The sequence below is a fragment of the Pleurodeles waltl genome, chromosome 2_1, assembly GCF_031143425.1.
Source record: "Pleurodeles waltl isolate 20211129_DDA chromosome 2_1, aPleWal1.hap1.20221129, whole genome shotgun sequence".
NCBI lineage: Eukaryota > Metazoa > Chordata > Amphibia > Caudata > Salamandridae > Pleurodeles > Pleurodeles waltl.
The window spans coordinates 896,445,441-896,458,859 of NC_090438.1; the positions used below are offsets into that span (position 1 = coordinate 896,445,441).

A 13,419-nucleotide genomic window follows, 5' to 3' on the forward strand; every position below is an offset into this window, starting at 1 on the left:
TTTGATTTTTCACCTTAAGAACCGGAAAAGTGCACGGTTAACTAACTTTTATGGAAAATCATAAACACTATTCGTCATATTTCCGTTTTATTACAAATGCAACACATATTGCATTACTGTTTCGTTTAATTTGGTTTTTAGTTTCCAATACAAATACATTGTGCAAACTCCAGAGGTTTTTTGGCTTAAAGTTGGAGCATTGCAAAAATGCCTCAACTGCTTATACATTAATATAGAATGATTGCCGTCAGTCTTTATTTATTTATTGATTAACTACATTATTGATATAGAGAGAAAATAGGGTGGGTGCAAATAGGCACCCCTGTCTCGCTCCCCTATTTATAGGGATAGGAACTGTTAGTTACCAGTCTGGAACCCAACTTACCTTTGCGCAATTATTTTCGTGCAGCCTGATTATCTGAGCTAGGAGATGTTCTGGAATATCTAATTTTCTTAGCGAGGCCCATAGGTTACCCCTCTGACCTAGGTTAAAGGCGGCACGTAGATCCACAAATGCTATATAAAGATGGCTTTTTTGCAATTTAGAATATTTCCACATAATGCATAAAAACCTGAAGACCTGACCGATTGCACTAGTTCTCAGCCTGAAACCTGCTTGGCAAGATGATAAAATATTTCCCCCCTCCATCCAATCAGCAATTTTTTGTAGCACTTGCTTGGCATAGATTTTTTGTGATGCATCAATTAAGCTGATCGGCCTATAGTTCCCGTGCTCTTGCCTGGATCCTTTTTCTTTTTTTTTAGATTGGAATAATTTCCGCTCCTTTCCACGTCTCAGGAGTGGGGCCTCCTCTTGCTATTGTATTGCTTATTAGGTTTAATGATGGGGCCCAAATGTCAACATTATGTTTAAATAAATCTGCTGGGATCTTGTCCAGGCCTGATTTCATGGCTGCCACTGTTTCATCTAGACTAAAGCAGATATTCTCCACTGGGACTACTATCAATTGCTCCCCGGTAGGAGGAGGGTGGTAGAAGTGGTTAATGGAATCCTAATAAAGATCAGTAAAATGACAGACCCATGTAGCGGGATCTATATCATGCTCAGTATTAGATATGACTCTTTGCTCCCATGTGCAACTATCCTCCAAGAAGTTACGGTATCTTTTTGCTTGGCTGCAGTAAGAAGGTCAGCCCAATTTTGATCCTCACAACTTTTCTCTGCCTTGGTCACGATTTTCCTGTAGCTAGCCCTTGCTTGTTGTATTCCTGTCAGATTTTTTGATTTTAGGGCTTGGAATAATATATTTTTCCCTTCTTTGCTTTCAGATGTATACCAGGGGTTACATTTCCTAGTAGCATTTTCTCCTTGATATGACTTTTGTTGTATCATTTTAGTATAATGGGACCTCAGCGGTGTAGTCAAGGATTGATATATGGCAAGTATTGGTATTTCATTAGGCTGTGGATAGGCATATGGGTTCAACAAGTTAGCAAATGGGTATATATATTTGCCATAGCCTCCAAATTACTCAGTACTGAGGGCCATTTTACTGATCTGCGATTATTACTGACAGAGGGTGTTATTTCAGTCCTATTCCTTCTTGAGCAACTCAAATTTAGGTTCAATCCCTTCAATTCTATACGTAGCGGAAAGTGAACACTTTCTCTTCTGTTATCAATTTTAAATGTCTTTATCCTATCTCATGAGATTGTGCTATGTATAATATAATCGAGTCTTGATTGGAATGTATCCAAGTTAGAGTCCTCTTGTACTATTCTGCCATTGCATGCCCTTAACTCGTGTTGTACAGTAAAACTCAAAATTTGCAGGCAGGGCTGCAGCCATGCACGGATCTGTTTCTTCATGGTCAAAAGGGGAAGAGCTCTTGCTATACCTTTGAATTCTAACAAACGGTCTTATCCGACTATGGGTTCATAATTACAGTTAAAATCACCTCCTAATATTATTGGTTCATCTGCAGAGATGTTTCCTAACTTAGCCTCTAAGATGCTTATTGCACATGACTCCTGTTTTTTTCTCCTTGTTCTTATATAGACATTAAAAAGATGGTATAAGATTTTGTTTTTAGTACTGATTGACACCCCAAAAAATCAGATGAGGCTATATAATGCAGATTTATCTCAACATATAGGGACATTTTTACCCATAAGACCAGTCCCCCAGATGCTCTCCCACTTGATGGTGGGATGGCACTCACAAAATAAGTTTTATAACCCAACTTGTACAGTGGTTCCACTAACCAAGTCTCCTGGACGAGACAGGTGAAATTGGTCTACATAATCATGCCAATCTGGATCAGTTAGATTTCTCCTTAGGCCTGCCTCGTTCCATGATAATATAGAGACAGTATCCCTAACTATTGAGCACACAGATCTTGTTGCCGATCCCTGGGATATAAGGGGGTCATTGTGGTCAGGTATTGACCCCACACCCCTCCCAAGCCTCATATTCTGCTAGCTGTTGTCACCTAGAGTTTCATCTGTTGTTATATATGGGGTCAAGTCCTGGCCCGATGGGCTAGGATCAATCAGTCAGTCTATGGTCTTAAGTTCACTATCTCTTTTTGGCCTCACTTCCTGTTCCAATCCTCTTTGGCTATCCCTCAAGGCTAGGAAATCTAGGGAAAATGGATTAAATAATCTAAACCTCATATCTGATTTTAAAGAGGTTCCAGATCTCAACTCCATGGCTATAAGGCCATCTATTAATCTCTTATCCTTCACTGTTATGCAATGGCGTCATACCTTCTATTACCTCCTGATAGCCTTTCTGCTTTTACAATAGCTGAACGTATAAATGATAAGCATTTTCGCTTATGTCTAATCCAGTGGGTAAGCTTATTTTTGAGGGAGTTTCCGTCTTCCCTGCCTGGGTGGTTCAATTTAGGCACATTGGATAAATATACTACATGTTCCTTGGAGTTCCTCAAACTACTCTCATGATGTCGCATATTTATGGAGCTGTTTGCACTCCTATTGAGAGGTTGATCATGTAATTTTGCCAAGTGGCCAAGTGCCTCACTTCTATCTCAAGGATCTGGGCCTCAAGACAGCCCTCCCAGGAATTTCTACATACTTCCTTGTGTGATTCACCTATCTAGGAACCAATGCACTCCCATACCCTGCTGTTACGTTCGTTGTCCCATCCTCTCTGTCCATGTGTCAGGTAGGTGGCATTACACTGTTCTGGATTTGTAGATGCAAGGGTCTAGGAGAGTTTCTTTTATGTCTAGCTCTCCATCATTTACCATTCCCTTTGTATCCTTTGCATGTTTTACCAGGATTTCTACTAGGCACCTTAATTCCTTCACCTCTCGTGTTAGATTACTAATGATCTCATATAGATCTGGTTTATCCCTCTGATTATATTTCAAGCTGCTGTCCTGATCTTGATGGAGTGCTACTGTTTCCTCTCTGGCCAATTGTGTTAGAGTCAAAATGAAGGCAATTATCTATATCATTTTTCCCAGCAGCATTGTTTAGATCGTCTTGTTCCAAAACGACATATCTATTGAAACAGATTAAGAAACTCTCTTGGGGTACGTCCTCCCCTTCAGTACTTCGGCTTTGTTGTGGGAACTGGTTTAGGGCCTGTGCAGATTTGACTTTCCCTCTTCCCATTATAATAGTATCGGGATTTTGGCTAGTTGAAGGTGGAACGTCGCCCCCACACCTCTTTGGTTTTTGTCTCATGTGTCCCTATCTTTTTTGTATAAAAGGATGTTATCTTTTTTGGGGTGCTTCTTGTAGTTTGGACTTATCGCACAGCAGGGATTCGACCTCTTCTATCAAATCGTCAATCTCTGAGATAGTTCAGTTATCTCCGGCATGCCTTGTCTTTCTGAGTATCTTCCCCTTACCCGTAGAGGGTTCAATTTCTTTACGTTTCCCCATAATCCGATTCTTTAATTATCTTTGGCTCCTACCTATTCAGCCCATCTTGTTGGTATGTTTGCTCATGGATGGTCTCCTCTTTATTTATTTATTCCCCTTATTGGCTATTTCGCAAGCAAAAGTTACTGTCACCTAATGGGACTTCACATAATTATGCAATTGAACTACTTTCATTGATACTAAGTCATCTGTTTGCCCAAATATGAATAAATCTCTGAATACCTTACTTAGGCAAACGAAGTGGGGGGGGGGGTCAGCCCAGCCTCCTCCGAGCTCCGACGGGCATGGACGGGTCCGCCCTTGGCCCGGGCTTTGCCTGGGCGTGGGCCGCGCGTGTCCCACATTGCGGAAAGGAGAGAGCACTTTTAACACGATGAAGCACCTCCTCCCTCCCACAGGTGCAGTCAATGAAGATGGCAGGCAAAACAGCAGTGCACCCTGGGACAGGTAGTCCCACCAGGAGTGGGTGTCAGCTTTGGTGTGAGGCACACCTACCCTGGGGCAAACGGTCCCACCAGGTATGGTAGTCAGTGCTCCAAATGGCCCCACTAGATCAAACGCGTCCCCGTCAGTCACATATTGCTATAAAAATTAGTTGTACTGAGTTCTTTCAAATACCTAAATTATGTTCTTTAGAAAGAGGGATCTGGTGGGAAGTTTGTTTTAAATCGGCATGCTTTCTGTTGCTCATATCCAAGGGAGTGCTCATAAAGTAGGAACGTCTTGGATATTTGTTGTCAAAGTTGGCCAGTTCAAATGTAATGCAGCAGAATTAAACTAGAAATGTATTGTGGTTTATTTGGTCTCTTGAGCTCCATGTTGCTGCTGTTAAGAGCCATATGTATCTAACCTTCCATTAACATAGATACTTTTAAATGTGCATCAATAGTGTGTCACGTTCTTTACTTATAATCTTTTATTTTCTTTGCCAGAGTTTCTTTGAAGGACAGTCTGCCCCGTGGGACACAGCAAAGAAAGATGAAAACAGAATGAAGAACAGATATGGGAACATCATTGCATGTAAGTGTTGACACTGATATGAAGCCTTGTCTTTGCTTTGTGTTCTGCTGATAAATTGCATCTCTGCTCTGTTGCACTGCTAACTACAAAGTTACACAGTGAATGTTTTTGTAGTATGAAAGCGTGAGACATAAATAGCCACCCTAAATTGCACCGATCAATTCTGGCTACACTCGGGGGGCGGGGCTCGAGAGTGCTCTCCTTAACAACAGCAAAGCCATGAGATCCTCGCCTGGTTAACATAATGTCTTTGCCAATGCTTTTTGTTAATGCAGCATCTGCAGAAAAAGGGAGAGAGAAAAGGCGGCATTATGTGCCACTGCTGGTGGTGGTGTCATTCTGTAAGCGCACACATGTGTAATGAAGTATGTGCATGCCTACGGAACACAGTAGGAGTTCCATTTTCTTTTTTTTTATTTACTGATTTAGTATTGCAGGCTCCACTTACATCGTTACATAAAAATGCAATTCCATTTTGGACTCCAGATCTTTTCATACAGCAGAGCATCCAAGAAGGAAATGGCAGCTGCCATGTGCAGAAAAATTACAAGTACACCGAGAGGTAGGAGCACAACAGAGGAGCAGGTTGAAAGAGGTAGGTGATGAAGAAGCAATGGGCAATAGAAGGCAGGCCAGCACAACATGATGAGGGCAGCACAACATCAGGGAGAGCAGTGAGAGGAAGCACATGCACTCACAGAATGCTTCATGAAAAAAGTAGTTTGCTAAATATGAGCATTGGAAGGATACAAGTAAGAAAATCAAAGAATGGGAAAGAGTTACATGCTCTAGGGTAGGGGAAAACGCAAGTAGAGGAAGCAAACCAAAAAATAGGAAACAACAAAAAGAAAGTGACACTAAATCCAATCAATGTAATCCATAGGCAGGCCCTAAGTGCACTCTATGTGTTTGGTATGGTTTGCAAGAGGCCTTTCCCTGCAGACATCTAAAAGCAATGTGAAAAGTAGTGATATAAAGGTCATAGGAAGGTATATAAATAAAAATGACAGTTTCTTCACAACATTTTTAAATATGGATCACCAGTATTAACCTGCTATTGCGGATCACAATATACAGACTGTTTTTAAATCCCTTAATAGAGACTAAAATGCAAATGCCCAGTCATTATCTGCTTTGGGCCATGTTGTTCACTCTTGAGTCATCCATGTTACGTTGTTGTTCACTGAAGAATCAATTTTGAAATAGGTTTTAAGAAAGCCTAGTGGGTGATTTCGCCCTTAAGTGAATCATGTCTAGTTATTATAGAGGAGAGCATAAATAAGAATTTATGTCACCAGTTTTCTTGAATCTAATACTGCCGATCATACAGCCTCGCTGGCACATCCAAACAAAAGAGAAGAACCAGTATAAAGACTATACAAGCTCACAATTGCAACAGTGTGAACATTGTTCTTCGTTACTAAGTTACACAAGATGCATATGTCATTAATAGAAAGGCTGAATTGAAGGACCTGCCTAATATGAACGGATAGCAGTGGTGACCTCCGAGAGCAGGCCAGTTGTAAACATATTATGGCATGTAATAATGTGGTCTCAAACGTTAGCTTAGCCTTTTCTGGAAACACAAAGATTTGTCAGTGATGCCCACCTGTTGCTAGGGATGCCAGTTAGCAGTCAGGGTCAGCCACTATTATATTTAGGCTACCAGTAGGCCTGGGATGGCTCACTAATGTAGGCGATACTTGTATTGCACAATGAATTGCCACCTAATGGCAGGTCCATAACTATGCCATGTGGAGCACTACTATGTCTAGCATGGCCACATCATCACAGTAATATCAGGAATGTAACACTACACCAGTGCCATCATTATGTCAAGGATGTTATCAATATGCTTTCCATGCCCATCATTATGCCTAAGTGTGACAGGTGTTCCCCGACTTTGGTTATTAACTTGCCACGCCACTGGAATCATGCACACCTGAGTTATGACACCTTAATAGACTGATATACTGACACCAGTATGGAGATGTCTGTTTTATGCCCTTGACTGAATGGAACTTTCGGCTGAACTGTTCCTGTTGGAGCAGGACCTAGTCCAGTTTGCATACTGCTTGTCTCTGTCTAGAATGTCATAGTGGGCACAGAATGAAGGAGTGGAAAGCAGCTGAAGTAATTACCTGCGGCTGAGAATAATTCAGGTATTCTACCCATTAACGTTATGTTTTTCATGGCCATCGTTATACATATACTGCCTTCCTTTTGCTAAAGTTCACCACCACTACACCTTCAGTGATCATTGTTATGTTAGGTTTGGCCACATTAATGGCAAGTATACTCAAGGTTCCATCATGCCTGACAAAACTACCAACTTTCCTGGTATTACCAGTATTGTACAAGGAAAAGCCATCAAAATGGTGACATTAAGCCATGACACCATTGCATTCATGATGCGAGGCACATGTTCTGAATAGCAAACATTGTACCAGAGAGAGCCCGTAGGTGCCAAGGATTATTTTGCCACTCCTCTACAAGCACAGTCATGGAATTCATCCACAAATGTGTGTCTGTGTTGTATTCATACAATGCAAGCTTAGCCAAAAGGCAGTGGAGTGCTGCTTTATATGGAATGTTCTACCATTATCTCTTTATATGAGTGATGACTAACTGAATTGAAAAAAATCATAAAATCTGACGTCTCAAACCTTGCATTTGGTTAGTTCTCCTCTCCCCCGCCCTTCCAAATGCTTCCACTTCATCGTATTGTGATCCTTCAATAATCCCTTTCATACGCCCAAGATCTGCCACACAGATGGAAGGCTGGCAGGCATTCCTTTGTTCTGGAAAAGCCCAAAAGGGGTGGTGATTGCTGTAAGTGATGTGTAGTCCCCAGCCACTCCAATTAAATGGTAGGCATGCTGAAGGTAGAATGTGGAAAGCACAGTAACCCAATATAGACGGAGATAAATTGATTTAATTTTGGAGAGGGGGTATTTGCGAGCAGTTATTTTGGAGTGCAGCACTTTCATGTCTATGCAAAGGTACAGATTTCCATTACTCTTCTTGGCCAACACAAATGTGAAATCCATTCAGAGGATGCCATTTTATTGACATCTATGTCCAACATATCCTTCAACAAGTCTTGTAAGTCCAAACGCACAGAAACTGTTACTAAGGTTTTGCCTCTCTTGTTTAGCATTATCCATGACTATTATGTAGTGGGTTAATCACCAAAGTTTTTCCAATCCCCTGATTGAACACCGGGAAAGAAAGGATAAAGGACCTTGGATTGTATTCTTGTACTGCTAGAGCTGGGTAAAGTGTGCAGAAGTTGAGAATGATTATTAGCAGTTTCTGATCCCTTTAACCAACAAAGCATACACCCCTTTGTTGTACTTACACTTTTAGCTAGTAAAGTAACCAGTGAAGTATTTTATGTGACAATCGAAGGAATCATCCTACACATTGGGCTCTGAGAGTTTGTCCAGGTAATGTCTGAAAAGCAAATCAAATAAGACATGGGTGAGGATATTAAGGGGGAAAACTGAATTCGCCATAATTTTCAGGTCCTGCCTTGAAATGAACAATTAGATGGCACATCATCTAACTCTTTTTTTAAACAGGCACTTCTTTGTACAACTGTGAACACATTGCCTAACTTCTTTTTTTGTTTATCAACTTGTTCTTTGTCATGCTACTCAGCCTCAGACACTCAAGAAACTCCTGTGACAAAGGTGTGTTTGGATTTCTTACAAAGTATCCCTGTCGTCTACATAATATACATTCTTTATTGGTAGCTGGACACCCTTCAAATGATGCTATGTGTGTGGTATTCCAGCAACGATGACACGTTGTTTTCAAATCATTTCTTCATGCCTTTGTGAGTTCATTATTTTTAAATATTGACATTACACATCTCATTGACCTAAAGATCACCTATGTCCTTGTTAGCTTCTTTGATGCCGGAGATGGATTGATCTATGGTTTTGGCCATTTTCACCAGTTGTTCTAAAGTGGTGGTTCCTATCATCCACAGTCTTTCTTGAATCCTCTTGCTGTTTGTGTTCACCTTCAATTGATCTCTAATCATTTTGTCAGCGCCGTTGCCAAATTCAGTAGTTCTTGACAAACACCCAAACACAGTAAAGAATTCTTCCAAGGTTTTACCTTTAAGTCCTATCATGTAAAAATGTACCTCTCTAGCGTGATGCTTACAGAAGTTTTGAAAAGATGTTCTTGTCTGATAAATGCTTCCCTATATTCATCATAGCTTTCCTTTCTCTTATGCGCTTCAACGTTAGGTTATATTTTGAACATTTCTTGCCATTCAGATTCCAGACAATATTGAATAATGCCTTTTCTCCGCACAATGGATATTTTAGAAGCATCAGTAACAAATAGATAGGGTTTTCCTTCCATCCTTCTAAAACAGTAGACATCATAGGAAGGAGAAATGTAATACAGTCCCGGTTAAAGTATGGGTGAAAAACACTACCAAATATGCCTGGACACACTAAATAGGCCTATATTAAAGCAGGAGCTAAAGTATGCAACGATGGATTGTGGTTCCCAAAAGATGTTGTGTAGAACTAAGCAGTGCTTGGAGGAAGTGCAGTGTGTTCAACGCTGCTGGGTGTCTTGCAGTGGAATGCATAAATCAAGCAAAACATGCCAACCAAAAGGGAGTGAGGCTTGAAATCCCATGTCCAGCATTCTGTTCAGTCAAATCTCCTGTGCATGTGAAGGGAGTCGATGAAAGCCACCCCAGGGTAGGTGCATCGAACCAGTAGAGAGCAATGGAAGTCTGACTTAAGGGTGGGAGGATTGCGGCCTCTACACAGAACAAAGAATATTAGGTACAATGGAGGGGTGAGGGCTGATCATTTCCCATTCACCGACATGCTCCTGGTGAAAAATAGGCATTGTGGGCACAGTTACAACGGCCATTATAGGAGATATAGCACTTGTGCGTTTGCTCTCTTTGGCCTGCATCAGGCCCACTCTTCCTTACTAATCACGTTCATGCCTTCTATTTTCTGGTGCTAAAAAAGGATGGGGGCCTTCACCCAATGCGAGACCCGCACCCCTGCACCCTCTCAACTACTTACTGAAAAAATAGAAATCCAAAATGCTGTCCTGTCTGGCTTGGACACAGGAGATATGGTGGTAGTGCTGGAATTGCAGGATGCCTATTTTCAAATACCTGTCCTGTGGACCCACAGATGTTATCTGTGGTTCATGGTGGGCCATAAGCACTTTTAGTTTGCTGCGCTACCCTTTTGTCTTAGAAGCACCCCTCCGGTGTTCACAAAGGTGATCAGTGGTTGCACCTCATCTGCGGAGGTCAGGGTTTCCAGTCTTACCCTGCCTTGATGACTGGCTGCTGAAGGTGAGCTCGCACCAGGCAGTCTTCACCCACATCCAGATTGTGACAGACCTGAATTTTCTGGGGATCACTGTCAGTGTGCCAGAGTCACGCCTGACTCCTCAGATGCCCCCTATCATTGGAGCCATTCTGGACACAAAGCAGTTTCAGACCTAGCCTCCGGAACAGCAAGTTCAGGATCTTCAGGCTATGATTTCAATATTTCAGACTCTATTCGGTAAGACTGACTTTAAAACTGCTGGGTTTTATGGTCTCTTTCATACTGCTGGTGACACATGGTCTCTAGCATATGCAGGCTCTGCAGTGGTACCTGAAGTCCAGTAAGCGCAGCATCAGGGACATTTCTCCGACCTGGTCCAGATATCAGAGGGAACTGCGAAAGATCTGCAGTGATGGTTTATGAACCGCAATTTGGTCAGCGGCAGACACCTCTCCCGTCCGTATGCGGAGCTCAAAGTGATGACAGATGCATCACTCCTGCATTGCAATGGTCATCTGGAACAGGTGGAGGGCTCTTGCCTCACTGCCAAAGTCTAAGATCCACATCAACTTGTTTGATTTGAGAACGATCCTCTTGGCTTTGAAGACCTTCTCCCCTTCCATCAAGGAAAGGATAGTTCAGGTCTGCACAGACAACACCACGTGGTACTGCAACAAACAGAGTAGGGTGGGTCATGGACCATGTGGTAGGAGGCTATACGCCTCTGGACGTGGCTGTAATGTCAGGACATTTTCCTGGTCGTGCAACATCTCGCTGTCTGAATGCCACGGCGGACGAACTCAGCCGTCGATACCTCGCGGATCACGAATGTCGTCTTCATTCGGCGGTGGTACAAGGTCTCCTTCACAACTAGGGAGAGCTTTGTTTAGATCTGTTTGCCACTGCTGAGAATGCCCAGCGTCAGCATTTCTGCTTGCTGCAGTTTTCAAAGCAGTTCTCACTCTGAGATGCATTTCGTCTAAAGTAAAATTCAGGTCTCCTGTACGTCTTCTTACCGATACTGCTCCTGTCCAGAGTTATAAGGGAGATCAGGAATGACTGGGCCCAAGTCATTCTTGTTGTTCCATATTGGGCATGTAGAGTATGATATCCTGAATTCCTGAAAATGAGCATTATTTGTCAGGCCAGGCTTCCTTTTGGGAGGACCTCCTGTTGCAGCAACAGGGTAGGGTCCTGCACCCGAACCTGCTCACACTACGCCTTGAAGCATAGAAATTAGGTGGTGGCAGTTGACAGTCTTCAACCTCCCTTCAGATGTCTGTGAGGTCATTCTGCCAAGCAAGTGCCCCTCAACTAAGACTGTATATACCTGCCGCTGGGACAAGTTTGTGGCTTGGTGCACTGCTAAACATATTGATCCTTTCTCTGCACCCTTTTACAAGGTGGTGTTTGTTTTATCACTAGCCCTTAAAGCTGTTTCTTTGGGCACAGTTAAAGGGTATCTTTCAGCCATATTGTTTTTTTTATGGTTATTAGATCAGTCCTCCCTATTCAAGTCACCAGTTGTGACTTGTTTCTTGAAAGGACTTCAGTGCATGTTTCGGCCAAAGCCCTTCATTATGCCCCAGTGGTACCTTAATATGTTTTGTATGTGTTCACCCTTTGCACCCATGCATAGTTTCACTCTATATTTCCTGACCATCCAAACAGCCCTTACATTGACCAGGAGCTTTATTGAATTTCAGACACACTCTGTGCACCCTCCATAGTCCACCACCTTTCCAGCAAGATGGTACTCCGCACCCATGCCTCTTATCTACCAAACGTAGTGAGAGCTTTCCATGGTGACGAGAACATCACTCTGCCAACCTTCTTTGCTCTGCCTCACCCTTCTAAAGAGGAGGAGAAACTCCATCGACTGGGCCCAAAAATAGCATTGTTGTTCTACATTGATCATACCAAAGAACATTGGGTGGACACTCAACTCTTTGTAGGGTTTACCGAGGCAAGGAAAGGGAAAGCGATGCAGAAATGGGCTGCCTCTGAATCGATTGTGCTCTGCATTAACATGTTCTATGCATTTGCCAAGAAGCAACCCCCTGAGGGCTTGCAAGCTTACTCTACCAGAGCCAAAGCTGCGACCACTACATTAGCTTGCAGAGTCCTTGTCCTGGAATTCTGTTAGGCCGCTACATGGGCATCTTTGCACACATTTATGAAACACTACTGCCTTGACCTTTAGGTCTGTCATAACAGGCACTTTGCCTGTTGGGTCCTCCAGGACTTCTTGGTGTAACTCTGTTCGCAGACCCACCTCCAAGCAGGTACTGCTTGGTAATCTTTTCTAAGGTAAGGAATCTGTGGCTAGAGGTCTCTATCAGATGAACATGTTTCTTACCTTCAGTAATGCCATATATTTTAGAGACTCTGTCTAGCTGCGGATTCCTTACTAACCCTCCCATCCACCTGCTTCTGCGAATGGGTTCTTTCTATCTAGAAACCACTCTAAGTCTTTAGTATCTGCACACTGGTGCATCAGCTTCCTATCTCAGCCCAGTCATTCTGGTATGGAAATTTCACAAAAATCCTGATGTCAGGGCACTCAGGTGGCATGTATATAGGCACTGTGAACGTGACTTCCGGCACAGATGATTCCGGCACAGTCGATTAACACCAACTACCTCCATGCAGAAGTTTTCTGGATCCAACCTGACACCTGGGAAATATTCCAAGATAAGGAATCTGCAGCTAGAGAGTGCCTATCAGATAAATTGTTACCAAAGATAAATAATTTATCTTCTCGACTCGTACAAAACCTCAGTTTTTGTGACCTCATTGCTTTCTGTCAAAATTGGAATGATGTTCATCAAGGGACCTGGGCTGGATTCCCTCTTACAGCCATGCACGCTTTGAACATGAGCTGTGCAAAACAGCCCTTCATGGTTAGTACTTGTTTACAAGGTAAGTGGAAGAGAGGAGCTCCATCACAGAGGGTGTTCTGCTAAACACATGTCTTTGGTGACTTCTGGTCTAGCCAGAACACAAACAAGACAGAGCAGGGCTGGGCAGCTTCTTTCCTTTTGAGCCGAGTGGCCAGCAACAGTCTGAGAGCACCAACCATCTTCCAAGCAGAAGCAAATTGTCATGTTGGCCAAAAGAGAGGACAAGATTCTTCCTCATGCACGGATGGTAGCTGAGATCTGCATGCCGGCGTGCACCACACCTCCTTCAA

The 13,419-nt window shown here is 42.7% G+C and overlaps 1 protein-coding gene across 14 annotated transcripts in view; it reads left to right on the forward strand.

Moving 5' to 3' along the window:
• PTPRM (protein tyrosine phosphatase receptor type M) overlaps positions 1-13,419 on the forward strand; it is a 1,480,454-nt gene that overhangs the window by 1,243,054 nt on the left and 223,981 nt on the right. For all 14 annotated transcript variants that reach the window (XM_069218824.1, XM_069218808.1, XM_069218810.1 and 11 more), the window contains one exon: positions 4,812-4,899. In XM_069218824.1, coding sequence (XP_069074925.1) covers positions 4,812-4,899 — 88 coding nt within the window. The remainder of the gene's footprint in view (positions 1-4,811; positions 4,900-13,419) is intronic.